The sequence below is a fragment of the Mirounga angustirostris genome, unplaced genomic scaffold (genome assembly GCF_029215605.1).
Source record: "Mirounga angustirostris isolate CCGP_5_RB_7025 unplaced genomic scaffold, mMirAng1.0.hap1 SCAF_2, whole genome shotgun sequence".
NCBI lineage: Eukaryota > Metazoa > Chordata > Mammalia > Carnivora > Phocidae > Mirounga > Mirounga angustirostris.
In genome coordinates this window covers 19,081,694-19,097,758 of record NW_026991710.1, presented here as the reverse complement: position 1 = coordinate 19,097,758, position 16,065 = coordinate 19,081,694, and the positions used below count along the sequence as shown (strand labels likewise).

At 39.3% G+C, this 16,065-nt stretch overlaps 1 protein-coding gene across 1 annotated transcript in view; it reads left to right on the top strand.

Annotated features, from left to right (window-relative positions):
• PPARGC1A (PPARG coactivator 1 alpha) overlaps positions 1–4,202 on the top strand; it is a 303,520-nt gene extending 299,318 nt beyond the window's left edge. Inside the window, exon 13 of the mRNA XM_064581943.1 lies at positions 192–4,202. Within this exon, the coding sequence (XP_064438013.1) occupies positions 192–295 (104 nt within the window). The 3' untranslated portion in view covers positions 296–4,202. The remainder of the gene's footprint in view (positions 1–191) is intronic.
• Positions 4,203–16,065: the final 11,863 nt, after the last annotated feature.

Genomic DNA, 16,065 nt, shown 5'->3' with positions numbered 1-16,065 from the left:
TACCCTCTGCCAATATATACATATATATAATATATATACCAATAAAATATATCAATGCATATATCAATAAAAGTTGGGTATATTTTTAAAAGTATATCGACTGGATAAGTTGTTATTGAATCAAGTAATCTTGAATTGGACAGTTGAGTTAAGGATGAGAGTGTGTCTAACCTGGCGTGGGTTTCTTGCAGATTCAAACTCAGATGACTTTGACCCTGCTTCCACCAAGAGCAAGTATGACTCTCTGGATTTCGATAGTTTACTGAAAGAAGCTCAGAGAAGCTTGCGCAGGTAACATGTTCCCTGGCTGAAGATGACAGAGGGACGGTGAATACCTCACGGGACAGCGCGTCCTTCCCTAACTGACTATTACAAGTCATACTTAGGAATTTCTCCTACTTTACACTCTCTGTATAAAAACAAAACAAAACAACAACAATACAACAAGAACAACAACAATGGTTTACATGAACACAGCTGCTGAAGAGGCAAGAGACAGAATGGATATCCAGTAAGCACATGTTTATTCATGGGTGTCAGCTTGGCTTTCCCTGGAGTCTCTTGGTGATGGAGTGTGTGTGTGCATGTGTGTGCGCGTGTGTGCGTGTGTGTGTGTGCGTGCGCATGCGCACGCCTGTTTGGGGGCAAGTATGTATGCACAGGTGGGGACTGGGGGCACCTGACCAGAGTGTGCCAGGGCAAACCACTTCAAATGGCAGCAGTTCCATGAAGACACACTTAAAACCTGGAACTTCAAAATGTTCATATTCTATTCAAAAAGAAAAAAAAATGCATAAATTCAAAAGGAAAGAAAACCAACCAACCACAAGCCACCCTAAAATGACAGCCACTGATGTCTGGGCATCAACCTCCGTACTCTGTTTTTTAAGAAAGTGCAAACTCGACTTGAAGCAAGCTTTCTCTCATAACATAATGGTTATATGACAATCCCGAAGAAACCACAGGTTCTGTAGAACTAATATCCTTTCTCTCTCTCTCTCTCTTTCTCCCTCTCTCCGTCTGTCCCCCATGCCATCTCTTTAGCCCTCGCCTTTTCTCCTTCACTTTCTCTTCCTTTCTCTCTCTCTCTCTCTCTCTCTCTCTCTTTTTCTTCTTTTTTCCTTTTGCCATGGAGTCTGGGTGGGAGAGGATACTGCGGGCACCGGAATGCTAAACTTTCCTAACATTTTGAAGTTTCTGTAGTTCATCCTCTATCCTGACACCCATGTAAATGTCCAAAATGTTGATCCTTCCGCTGCAAATTTCAAAAGCCTTGTCAATGGTCAAGCGAGCAGCTCGTTCGGTGGTTCTTTCTGAGGAGCGGGCACGGTGTTCCATGACTAATGAGAGTTGGGTAGAACTCTCTAGTATGTGTTCAGATAGTGTAATTGCTACATTCTCTGATGTAGTGAAGTATTTACAGATGTTAAATGGAGTATTTTTATTTTGTGTACATACTATACAACGATGTTCTTTTTTGTTACAGCTATGCACTGTAAATGCAGCCTTCTTTTCAAAACTGCTAAATTTTTCTTAATCAAGAATATTCAAATGTAATTATGAGGTGATACAATTATTGTACACTAACATATTTAGAAGCTGAACTTACTGCTTATATATATTTGACTGTAAAAACAAAAAAGACAGTGTGTGTGTCCGTCGAGTACAGCAACAACAAAATGATGCTTTACGCACATCCATCCCTTCTTAGGTAAGCTTCAATCCAAGCATCTTGTCAAGAACTATCCTAGCCCCCTAAAGGTATTAACCACTTCTGCGGTATTTTTCCACATTTTCTTGTTGCTTGTTTTTCTTTGAAGTTTTATACACTGGATTTGTTAGGGGAATGAAATTTTCTCATCTAAAATTTTTCTAGGAGATATCATGATTTTATGTAAAGTCTCTCAATGGGTAACCATTAAGAAATGTTTTTATTTTCTCTATCAACAGTAGTTTTGAAACTAGAGGTCAGAAATCTTTTTAAAATGCTGTTTCGTTTTAATTTTTGTGATTTTAATTTGATACAAAATGCTGAGGTAATAATTACAGTATGATTTTTACAATAAGTAATGTGTGTCTGAAGACTGTTCTTAAAGCCAGTATCTCTTTCCCTTGGCAGAGTAAGATGATGGTATTTATCTGTATTTTTTACAGTTACGCATCCTGTATAAATACTGATAATTCATTCCTTTGTTTACTAAAGAGACATATTTATCAGTTGCAGATAGCCTATTTATTATAAATTATGAGCTGATGAAAATAATAAAGCCAGTGGAAATTTTCTACCTAGGATGCATGGCGATTGTCAGGTTGGAGTTGAAATGTTTCATTTGGGAAATTCAGCTTTTGCAGAAGCGGTGTTTCTACTTGCACTAGCTTGGCCTCTGACGTGACCATGATGTTGTTCTTGATGACATTGCTTCTGCTAAATTCAATAAAAACTTCAGAAAAACCTCCATTTTGAGCATCAGGATTGCATCTGAGTGCGGAGCCCTGCAATGGAAGTCAGTAAAGTTTGGAGTGTGTATTCAAGTTTCTAAATTGAGATTCGGTTACCGTTTGGCCGACATGACTTTTCTGGAAGATGTGCGATACCTACTACTTAATTGTTCTTTTCCTTTCTCTCGCCCAACACAATCTTATAAAATGGATTTCACCCCCAGGCCAATGCAGCTAATTTTGATAGCTGCATTCATTTATCACCAGCATATTGTGTTCTGAGTGAATCCACTGTCTGTCCTGTCGGATGCTTGCTTGAGTTTTTGGCTTCTTATTTCTAAGTAGATAGAAAGCAATAAAAAAAATATGAAATAAAAGAACTTGTTCACAGGTTCTGCGTTACGGCAGTAACATATCTTTAATCCGCCTAATTCTTGTTGTTCTGTAGGTTAAATGCAGATATTTTAACTCTGTGTGAACGCCAAACTAAAGTTTACAGTCTTTCTTTTGGAATTTTGAGTATCTTCTGTTGTAGAATAATAATAATAATAAAAGACTATTAAGAGCAATAAATTATTTTTAAGAAATCAATATTTAGTAAATCATATTATGTGTTCAAGGACCAGATGCGTTCTCTACTTTGCCTTTAAATTTTTGTGATCCAATTTTAAATACATTCTCCTTTTTGCCCTGGATTGTTGACATGAGTAAAATACTTGGTTTCTTTTCTTACTTGTCAAAAGACAACACTACAGATTTCACATTGAGGATTAATTTATCCCCACTCTGGCCTGACAAATATTGTTACCATGAAGATAGTTTTCCTCCATGGACTTCAAATTGCATCTAAAATGAGTGCAAAGAGAGAATCACTAACCCAACTGAGTAGAGCTTTTTGTATCTTATGCAGACCCTGTGGGTTGCCCATCAAAACGTAAACTGTGTTCCTTTTATTTTTATTTTTAATTTGTCTTTTGGAGAGAATATTTCAAATGAACACATGCACCCCATCTTCACTGGAGGCAAATTTCAGCATAGAACTCTAGGATTTTTAGATGACCGCAGGCCAATGCCTTCATGCTGTGGTAAGTACCACATCTACAATTTGGGTGACCGAACTGGTGCTTTAGAAATGTGGGCTTTTTTTTTTTTTTTTTTTTTTTTTAAAGAGATGTAGCGGAATAATTCTTCCAGTGCAACAAAATCAATTTTTGCTAAATGACTCTGAGAACAAGGCGGTTGGGCTGTCAACATTCAAAGCAGCAGAGAAGGAACTTTGCACTATTGGGGTATGATGGTTGGGTCAGTTGAAAAAAGGAAACCTTTTCATGCCTTTAGATGTGAGCTTACAGTAGGTAATGATTATGTGTCCTTTTTTGATGGCTGTAACGAGAACTTCAATCACTGTAGTCTAAGACCTGATCTATAGATGACCTAGAATAGCCATGTAATATAATGTGATGATTCTAAATTTGTACCTATGTGACAGACATTTTCAATAATGTGAACTGCTGATTTGATGGAGCTACTTTAAGATTTGTAGGTGAAAGTGTAACACTGTTGGGTGAACTATGCTGAAGAGGGAAAGTGAGCGATTAGTTCAGCCCTTGCCGGGCTTTTTTTTTTTTTTTTTCCACCTGCCAATTCTACATGTATTGTTGTGGTTTTATTCATTGTATGAAAATTCCTGTGATTTTTTTTTAAATGTGCAGTACACATCAGCCTCACTGAGCTAATAAAGGGAAACGAATGTTTCAAATCTACTTCTGCCTTTCTTATTTATTGTAACCAATCTCCTGGCATGTTTCTCAGATCAGTGCACATTAGTCACTTATTATTATTCTGTTTCCTCTCTGGATCTCCCTCCCTTTCTCCCTGCTTCTCCACATTCATGGATGGATTTCAGCTCTCAGGTAACGTAGACCTTCTGTATTTTACCTTTTCTCCTTTCAAATGGCAAAGGCAGAAGTGGTTTCTATAATGAGAGATGACGTGGGCCTTTAAGAAGTGGATTAACTCTGCTTTTGTACAGAAGATGTGTATTTTTAAGTACAAGCCATTGCCCCTAGTGAGAATCTTGCTGAATATTCAGCTTAGGAAGCAATTCTGTAGATGGACTGAACATGTCGCAAAGACTTGTAACAGGATGCAGCCCCCATCGTATGTAAGTCAATAGGGGCGGGCTGATAGCTGCTGACACAGCTTGCTGTCAGGATGTCTGTCTGCTGTGTCTTGCAGGTGACTGGTGGTCCTGATGACAGAGATGACAGAGAATGCACTTGTGCATGCTCTGCCCTCTCCCGATTTTAGACGGTCGTCCCCACTCCCAGCCACCTGCATTGCAAGACCCACCATAAACATGGCATTGGGGAAAGGGGGCTAAATATATCCCAGCCCTTGCCCCCCATCTCCTAGAGAAGAAAGGGTTTGTAATTACTGGAAATGTGATAGAGCTATCAATAGTACATTGGAGTCTGCTACATAACACAAGAAACACTGCTCACTGTTCTATGTCTTTTTTATACGACTCTAAGATGTGCCAGTCGTTTTATCAAAACAGAAAATAAACATTAACGTTATCTTACCCAAATATGGCCCTCACCTACAACTGTGGCTACCGAGCACGCCTGCTGGATTACCCTCGGATTCTGACTTGTCTCCATCGATGCTTAAATTGCATACGACATTTTTAATCCTCTGGCTGGACCCAGCAAGGACATTAGAATAATGCAGGTCTTTCTTTTAAAGGGTTAACTTTTTACCCTTAAAAACCTTTTGAGAGGAAAGGGGAAATTTGAAGAAGCAACAGTAGTAGCTGCTGGCCAGGTACTAGGATAGTCTGATTAAAAATAAAGGATTTATTTCATGTTGTCCTCAAAACATTAAATCACTTCCATCCTTGATGATACTAATGGCAAAATAATTATCGAAACCAAAATTAGGCTGATAAAAATAAATGAACACTGAATATGAATAGTTTATTTAAAAGGAGCTTGTCTCAATTCAAAAGTCCTCTAAACTAAATCTGTCTAAACTGTACAATGTGATATTCAAAATCCCTTTTCAGCATTGCTGGGTCTCTCTCCATTGTAGGATTATTTAGCTAATCATTGGATATAATTTACAGCCCTAACAACATTATTATACTCATCTGACACTAGTGTTACTAGCTACACAGTTGTAACTCAACATTAATTATAGAATATTTTAACCAAAGCGCACTTTTTGCAGTATTTACTTTATATTAATCTTACATTTTGCAATTCTTGTTGCCATTCCTTGTTTTCAAACACATTATACACCATTATAAATCAATCTTCGTACTTTATCAAACAGCAGAGAGTAATAAAGAAGGTCACAACTCATAGAGGAGTTCCTTGGAGGTTTGTAACATCATGATTTAAATCTCAGAAAGATTTAATCAAAAGCTGAATTAATCCCTGGGGGAAAAGATGCTATATAGATTCTATTGATGGGCACAAAGCAGCCTATTTCTTTTCATTGGTCTCTGTTAACACGCTGGGAAAAAAGAAACATAGTTTTTCTGCAGGAAAGAAAACAAGATTTCCTTGATGGGGGAAGGATAATATGAAATGGGCTTTATGCCATGTTTCTTTCCTTTCATTCAGAATGGTCGGTTTCATTCCACTTACTGTGGCTTTATCTGTTCTTCTAGTGCATGGTTAAGTTAAATGTCCTCCACCCCTTCAATCCCCTCCGTATATCCCACGTGATTCCAGTAATTCTGCAAAGTCCCCAAAGCTCCACTCCAGTCAAGCATGTGGAATGTGTGGGTCACATGAGCTGGTTTCCAGGTCTTCTGCTGTAATCAGGTGACTGCCCCGGGGCCAAATTCTCAGCCGTTCAGGGACCCTGGAAACTTGCAGGAAGAAATGATCATAAAACAAGAGTATTTCTAGGACCAGGTTCTACCAAAAACCCTATCGTTCCATGATTAGGATGTATGCTGAAGATAAGAGGCCATCACCTTCCCATATGCCTCTTTTCCACCCATAATCCCATAGAATGTGATCATATTCCTGTTAGCTCAAAGACCATTACTTACCATCAGCTGACTTATATAAGGGGCAAACTGGAATTAATTAATTGAAAAAAGTGAAAGAGCTTTTAGAGGAGAAAACCAAATGATCCTATAATATTTTCATGATTAAATTAAATGAGCATAATTATACATGCACAAATGCACACCAAGGCATTATTATAATCAAGAACCTTAGAATATGATATTGTTTCAAATTTATGCATATAGCACTTACTGAAGGCAAGGAGCTGGTGTGATATTTGCATATTGACCATTTTCATATATTTTCATATATTAATTTCTAGTAGGAAGAAGCTGAATTATTAGGAAAAATCCTGGGGTGATTTAGAAAAAATATTGTGCTTCTGCTCGTTTTTGAACATCGGGGGCACTTAGCAACATTATCTTTTTTTCCCCACATAGTTTTCTGTGATGGATTTTCAACAAGATGACATCCAAGTGAAAGCCGAAATTAAATGGGAAGGAAAGAATGTTAAGTGGTAAAATCCTAAATAGCTTATTAGACTACTTAATTGGAGGGAATTTATTTTTGCTGCTGTTAGGAACTCTACAGTCAAGCTTCTCTTTAACAATACTAACTGATGAAGAAAAAGTAGCTATAGTAACATAGTTACTGCATGATACCCTCCAGCACGTCTTTTAAGGGAATTCATAGGTACTTTCCTTTGATTGACTTCCGTGTTGTTGAAAATCAAGTCCTGTCTCCATTCATACGGTTGCTTTCTCACTTCACTCCCAACCAGGCCTCTTGCTTATTCCTACCAGAGATTCTCAGTGCACTTAAAAGACCTGAAAGACAATGACACCATGCTTGCTCCTGGGTTAACAATTTAGCCGGTTTTCAGCTCGATTGCTATACCCTTCCATCAAGTGGCTAATGTTTCACAGTGTTTAGAGGTATTGCCCCCTGTAAGCACTTCCCTATTTGTTGGCAGGAATATGTGTACACTACCCCAGAATAATGATCAATTAGTCTGCTTCCTGGAGAAGTTTAAGTTAGTAAACTGGTCACGTAGCCTGTGATGTCACCATGTTACTTTCATGTCAGGTAACTTAATGGTCTAGTTCAATGCATGGCCTAATTCTCCTCCAATTAGCTGGCTACATAGGATAAACATCCTGATCCCCATTCAATAAGCTGCCTTTCCCAGGGTCAGCAATCTGAATTGCAGTTCAGACCATCCAACAGGAAAATAATTGGAGGAAAAGCAAAAATTGGAGTTCACCCCCCAATGTTTGGCCTCAGTGTCTGAAGATGGGAAGTACCTGTGTGTTGGGACTGACATTTTCCAACTTTTAATGGCAGGCTTGGTGGCATACAAAGGGAGTGCCAGTGCATGCACCTGATGAATGAAACAATTCATAGAGAGCTCATAAGAGTTTCTTTGTCACATGGTACCAGGGTCCCATTGAGCCACCATTTGCCATGGCACAGCATGCAAAGACTAGGACTAGAAAGGTCAGCTCATGAAAAGACAAGAAATAAATAGAAGGTTAACCAAACACATTTGAACTTCGGGTACAAAACAAGGTTTGGGCAAAGATTCCCCATGGTTTCTTATTTGCCTTTCAAGCCGACTCACTCTGTGGGATTCTATAAACAAAAGAGGCGATTGTACAGGGGAGGCTGTAGAGCTGTGAAGAAGGTAATGGACTTCATGATGCTGGTTCTGTGTGCATGCATGGTTATGTGTCAGCTACACAGCAACTGGCCTTTCCCCACCTGACGCTGCTCAGAGGAGTTGACTGAAATCCTGTTTCTTGCCTTGGCTTCTGGATTGGTGGAAGGCTTTTAGGGATTTCCATGGCCGGGTTTTTGGATGGAACTTTTCAGCTTTAATTTTGTGGAATGATAAAAAAGATGCCCCTCTGTACATCCAGTAAATAATGCTTTTCATGTTCTGATAGTGCATTGAGGAACACCCCCTTTTTTCTTCTAATTGTCCAGTTTTATCATCCCAAAGTCACCATCTGAAATGAGGAAACTTCTCAGACTTTCAGCATTTGGAAGGTTAAACTTGAACCCCCTCAAAAGTCTTATCTGTGAGACAATGTGGAGACATTCAAATTTATGGCATTGGGATGATTTAAAAATATTATTTGATTTTTTTCACACTCAAGAATGTAGCCTCATCAACTCCATTTGGAAACTGGATCAATCTGGAGACTTCCTTTCTTAGAATCGGCTCTCAGTGACACACCTGGTTACCTTGTTTCCCAGCACTTACCACCTCAAGTGTGATGATGGTACTTCATCTGGCCCGCTTTCTCTAATATCTTCATTTTAAATGAGATGAATCTTCCTGTTGCAATGAGAAGACTACTATGAAAAGCTGTCCTCCATCTGAAAGTCCAGTAGATTCAGGGTGGGATTAAAACATGAAGATAATGATGATGACTGTGATGGATCAGCTAGTATTTATTGTAGGATTATTATGTCCTTGCCACTTCACTTAGCTCTTCATGTGAATTTTCTTAATGAGTCCTCTCACCTGAAGGATGGGGGTAGATCTACAACTGTTCCTATTGCATGCATGAGGAAATGGGGGTATAAAGAAGTTAAGTAACTGCCAAGATCTGAGCAAAGTTCAGTTCACCCCAAAACTGATTTAATTGATTATCTTGCTACAGATAATGCCTCAACAAATAAGACATAAATGCCCAGAAGAAAACATTTTCCATTGGAGGTAATTGAAAAGTTGGGGTGGTTTTGTTGTTACCATCTGGTTGAATTCAAATTTAGCATACATTGCATACATTCATTGAACTCTTCCTTTTTTTTTTTTTTTTCCAGATTTTATTTATTGAGAGAGAGAGAGAGAGAATGTGCATGAGGTGGGGGAGAGGGGCAGAGGGAGGTGCAGAGAGAGAATCTCAAGCAGACTCCCCTCTGAGCATGGAGCCCAACAGGGAGGCTCGATCTCACAACACTGAGTTCATGACCGAACTGAAATCAAGAGTTGGATGCTGAACTGACTGAACCACCCAGGTGCCCCTCATTGAACTCTTCCAATGGGTCAGAAAACACATTTGGCTCTAAGAGCAAAAGGAAGAATTAGATAAGGATCCTACTGTACATTCTAGCTGGCAATATAGTAAAAGAAAAATAAAATATATATTTACTAATAACAATGACAGGATCTTCTTTCCAGCCCTTAGTGTGAATGTGTGTATGTGTGCGTATGTTCTGGAACGTCTATTACCATCTAGCCAATGTCTATGAAGGTTAAGGTCAGAGATCCTCATACTTAATGGATAAAAATGGCAAAGTGCTATGATCTCATGGTATACAATATGATTTAGAAGGACTGGTAGCCAACTTAAAAAGAAGTAGACTTCCTCCCTACATTAAAATGGATTTGGAGGGCGCCTGGGTGGCTCAGTTGGTTAAGCGACTGCCTTCGGCTCAGGTCATGATCCCGGAGTCCTGGGATCAAGTCCCACATCGGGCTCCCGGCTCAGCAGGGAGCCTGCTTCTCCCTCTGACCCTATCCCCTCTCATGCTGTTTCTCTCTCTCTCAAATAAATAAATAAATAAAATCTTTAAAAAAAATAAAATAAAATAAAAATAAAATGGATTTGGAGGTTTAAGTTGGCACACTATTACCACTTAGGCATTCAATAGCAAAAATAATATTTTATAGCTCTTAATGATTTTACAAACACTAAAAGTTTCTGGTTGAAAACTGGGATATGTGACAAACAATAGGCATATTGACTAGTCACCCTTTAACTGAATGCTTCCTCATTCCTCTGGTTATAGTCATTGTTATCTTGAATATCAGCTGTTCATGAATGACAGAGGACCTCCTTAAAATTTCTCAGGTGTATATGTCTGTATTTGTCTCTACCATGCTAACCTTTCTCCATTTGGGTCTTAACGTTACCATGGAAATCGATCACCAGACGCTCACAGTCCCAGTTTATGGATGGTCTTTTGGGGGTAGTGTCCTTGTTGCACCTAGCACCAATTGTGGGAAAAAGAGTGCTGGGTTTCCAATACTGAAATATCTGGGCTCCATTTCCAATTCAGTTGCTGAGCTCAGTGAGGTGAGTTAAAATCATGTATAGGAAAGAGGGGTAGTTGATCAGGGACTTTAGTCTTTGGAATTCTGTGAACCTTAAAGAATTCAGGATTTGTGGTCTCTATGGTGAGAGGAAGATGTCTGAGAAATGACTAACAATGGCTGCAAAACAGGTGTTGTCATGGACTCTTTAAAAAATGTTTTTAAGTTTAATTAGGAAATATTTCAAACAAACACATAAGTTCATAAGATAATCCAATAGAGCCCTGTGTATCCACTTCCCAGATTTATAAGATCTTAACATTTTACCCTGTGTGCTTAAAACTCTCTTCAAACAAATCACATCCCCATCTCCTTCCCTTCTCCGTAGTGACCCGTCTCCTCTGGTTGGTGTGTGTTATTCCCCAGCCATTTTTTTTTTCTTTTAACTACATTTCCATGTATCCAAAATTAAGATGCAGTATTATTTTGTGTCTTTTGAAAATTTACATAATGTTTTTCTACTGTATGTATCCTTTTTGCAATTTGCCAGTGGTGCCTTTTAATGCAAATGCAATTAGAACAATTCAGCCCTGGTGTAAGCCAGAAGGAAATCCTTCTTTCCAGGTGCTTGGAGTTGCCTTAGCAGCTGCTCCAACTGTCCCAGCTAATCATTCTTCACAGTGTTCCTGACATTCATCTTGGTTTCCTATTTATCACTTTGGCGCATGGTTAAGTGCATTCATGCAATATCTTTAAAAATCTTCGACCCTTGGTCCACACCCTCATCTTGCTTATTGAGTGGTTATAAAGTTATTCCAAGGAAACAGGAGGTCATAAATTCAGAGCAGAAGATGAAAACCCATGCCTAGGTTTTTGTTTTGTTTTGTTTTTATAGGAGAATGGATTCTTTGATTTTCCTTCTTTGCCAAGTCAGAGATTTTTGCCAGACTCCTAACCTTCCCATCCCCACATACCTGTGAATGGCCTTGCCCTCTCCAGAGAGGACACTGGGGAGCCCCAGCACTGAAAAAAATTATTTCTTGTAATAGTAACCGATTAAACTAGTTACCAGCTGGGGAGCATGTTTTAGCACTTAAGTTAATTGAACTGTTGCAAACTAAATATGATTAGAAATTGTTTCAGTATTCCAAAGTACTTCATGCGTGCAGATAAAAATGAAAAAAAAAAAAAAAAAAGCCCAAATCGGTTTGAAATGTGCAAATCAGGCGTATAGTGCTGACATTTAGATCTATGACCTGATAACTCTGCAGTAGGTACCTTGAAAAATTTTGTGGGCTTTTTTTCTTCTTTTGCTGAGCTCTCCTTTGAAACCCCTGAACCACTACTTGATGTGATATTCAATAAGTGGAAGTCAGGCTGCAATCAGAAGGGGAACGGTCTGCATCAGGGTTTTCCTACCATTTTTGCCCAGAAAATAATCTCTTGGTGATTCATTTCACAAGCCAAGTAAGAAAGGAATTGTTGAAAAGAGGTTGAGCTTAATAGAAGAAATGCAGTATTTCATTCTGGAAGAATCTGTCTTGAATTTGGTTCTTGAATCTGCTTGGAGGGCACGTTTCTCCTTGAGGTGGTGGCCTTTCTGTGTTTAGGACAACTGTACACAATCAATGAATATTTAAATTCAGAAAGGAGGTAGTTCTGAAGTATATCTGGATGGCAGAAGATGCTACTCCCTCATCTGATATGTCCCTTCTTCTTCATGTCTCTCCCATCACCTAACAAATATATAGGGATCATTTCCCTTCCAGAGCTTTCTGTTGCTTTGCATTTTCCAACCCTCTACATAGATCAGGCCAAGGGTTGGGGTTGAATGGGTTGTTTGAGAGGCTTGGATGGCAGTGAACCCCTTGGCAGCTTAATGAATCATTGTTGAGTAACAAGTTACACAAGATCCATGGTAATCTTTACATCCTGCCAAGGTCGCCCCACCCCTTCCCAAAGGAAACCTACTGCTAAGACGAAGTGAAACGCTATATCTATGACTTCATGGACTCTCACTGAAAAGAATAAAATTCAAAGAATTACAGAACTAAAGTCATGATGAGGGTCTTCAAGGACACAAACAAGGATACTGGGAGTGACAGAAGCTAAGTTCCTGGCTTCAGGTCATGTGAGGGTAGAGCCCTGGTTAGAATAGACTGCCATTGTACCAGTTACACCACAGGTTGCTGAACACCCTACAATATCAGAACATGAACCAGCAACACAGGGACAATAACAAACTCATGCAGAAGAAACAGAGTCCATTAGGACAACAGGGGTATTGACTGACAAGTCAGGTGTGGCCAAAAAGGGAGGCAGAATCAATCTTATTACAGACCAGGCAGTGCACCCATAGTAGGAGTTGTGAGGTCAGTGTACGCGTTTCCCTCCCCCAAAATATCTCTTCCACGACTTACAAATGATACTTACAAGTAGTCAACCTTCAGTGATCCCTTTATTTTTAAATTAAACTGAAAAAAATGAGAATAAATAATGAAAATAATATAAGCTAATGAACTATAGCCATTACCAGTTCTAGCCCACTGTTGCTCAGATTATTTCAAGTTGTATTAGGGCAAAAGTGAGAGAAATCTGGATACTCAAGCCCCTCACTGCCTGGAGGAAGGCAGGAGGGACAATGACACTGGGTGATCAGAAAAAGGACATATAGTGGGTGTGTCATTGACCTCACTATCACATTGAAGTTTGAGTGGGCTCCTAGAAGAAGATGTAATACTTATATTCTCAGTATCTAAGAACTTTCTTTTTCACTTATCTATGCATTTATTTAACATTTATTGAACTACTTTGAACATTGTGCTAGACCTAGAAGGGATGAATCATATAATTCCTATCTTCCGGAAACTCCTAATCAAGTGTGGAGACATATACAGTATTTGACAAATTTCATAAAAATACCTCTTCTGTCCCAGACACTTTCAGTCACCAAAGTGGCAAAAACGAATTAATGGGAGACCCTGTTTTCAAGCAATCTGTGATCTAGTGGATGATGCAATGTCACAAGCATGTAACTAGGAAATGTCCCAAGATCTATGGAAACAAACCCCACTGCTCAGAAAGGAGGATGGAGGGGCACCTGGGTGGCTCAGTCGTTAAGCAGCTGCCTTCGGCTCAGGTCATGATCCCAGGGTCCTGGGATCGAGCCCCACATCGGGCTCCCTGCTCCGTGGAAAGCCTGTTTCTCCCTCCCCCACTCCCCCTGCTTGTGTTCCCTCTCTCTCTGTGTCTCTCTCTGTCAAATAAATAAATAAAATTAAAAAAAAAAAAAAAAAAAAGAAAAGAAAGGAGGATGGACATTGAAGGCTCTATGGGATCTTTACTTCCTGAGCTGACCTGGATATGTAGAACTGGGCAGTGGCAGGAATAGAAGTAGTCCAACCATCTTTTCCCCAGATCTCTCCTAGAATTGAGAGCATTCCAGATTCCCCTACTCTGTCTGCCTATGAACACTTGCCATTTTTCCTCGACTTGCCTAGCAATTTCTGCTGAATATAATGACTTAAGGAAGCTTGAAACTTTGTGCAAAAGCTTCGCCTGAGATCAAATGGTTGAAGCCAGAAGAGATTTGTTCATGCCTTCCAAATATCTGTCCCCAAAGTCTCATTCCTGCTATTTCTATGGCCAAATGAATTGTCACATCCATGTGTGTCCCATACCTAGCAATCTGTTTATCAAGAAAGAGAAGCTGTTGTCTCCCAATTTCTGCTTTCCAGGTGACTGATATTAATTAGTTTGCAGCAGGCACAATTTATCTCTAGTTGAAACCAAAGCAGATGAAAATGCTGCCGTGCAGTGAGATTTCTTTTCTTGAAACGATGAATGGGATGAAGATACTTATCTGCGAGAACAAGTTTCAGGTGGAGCTTCCATCAGCCGTACTTTGAAATGCATTATTAGAGTACGGCTGATCTGGGTAAGGAATAAAAATAGCATGTCATATTTTGACTACATTAACTCATTTCCAACAGAAGAGGCTGAGGCCTCTGCACAATGATAGACTTGCTCTGAAGGTACAAAGCACCAATTAATAACTCTGAAGTTAGTTCTCAGTTATTGGCATTTCTTGAAAGATATTGCTAATTTCTCCAAAGCTATGGCTCCACTATAGAATTCCTCTCAATCCCCCAGTACAGAGAACAATGGTCTTAAATCAACCTAGCCCCCCCTTTATTATTATTGATTACCCCCCTAAAATTGTCCCTTCTGGTGAGTTTGCATATGGAGTCAGCTCTGATCTCCCAAGAAGCTGACAAATAATTATAACAACCTGACAGTAAAATAACTGTCTTCCTTACCCATATGCTCCCAAGAAATTTATTGATTTACATCTCTTAGCTTCAGGTTTCCTCAGTAAAAAGTGGGAAAATTAAGCCTATTTTGTGGGATTGACAGGATATTTCCTGGGCTGATCTGTGTCAAAGAACCTGGCAGACGATGTGCACATTCTCGTCTCTTCTTAGTGGCCGTTGAGATGCCTTTCAAAACACGGAAAGTGATGAAATCTGAGGTCAAAAGGATACTTTTTTAATCAACATTTTTTTAGTTCCCATATATTATTAACAAAAATCCTGGCATAGGTTGGATGGAAAGCTCTGGGTTTTAATTCTAGCTTTACTATCGACCAGCTGTTCGTACTTTGCCAATGCCCTTTATCTCTGCAGGCCCCACTGACCGCATCTCAGACTGACAGGGGCAGATGGCTTCCAATCCTAACATGCTATGGAAATAGAAAAATATATTCTCATCCTTCTCTTCTGACCATCCCTTCATATTCTTCTTCATTAGTTTCTTTTCCTCTACTTATCTCTTTCCTGTGGTTATTCCCCGGGCTTTTTCCTTGAATCATCTTTCTCTTCTTTATGTGTGTTCTCCTTGAGATGTATCACTGAGTCCAATAACACTGACTTCCCAAAGACCATGGGAGGTGACTTCTACATCAGCTTCACCAATCCAAATCACTGTCCCAAGCTCAGCCTCACAGACCTACTAGATATGTCCTTTGAGTCTCTCCTGAAAATTAAAACACGATACATCCCAAACCAAACGTATCATCTTACCTCCTAAAAATCGACTTATATTCCCCTTTTCAAAGATCATTATCAACTCAAACTGCCCTGTCCAAAAACCTATGAATCACCATAAATCCTCCCTCTCTTTCCTCACCACATCTAATTTCATCAAATCAAAGATCACCAAATCTTTATTCTATTTTCAAAACTCTCAAATTGATTGTTTTTCATCTTCATTATTTCAGTTATAACCAACTCCACCAATTCTTCCATTTAGTAGTCAAACCTCCAATTTTATCCCATCCTGTTTTTATTTAGAGCCCACTGATGTGCTCTAAATAAGGCGCCCTGAAACCAAATACCAAGCCCTTGGCATTGAGTGTAAGTAAGTTCATCTATGAATGGTCTCTCCCCTCCCACAAATATTTTCACCATGCTCCCAGCCCCACTGCCCCCTGAACGACAGCTCTAATCTTACTCCTTCCTCTGCAGCTTCTGTAATACAGTATGCCCTCTTCTATCA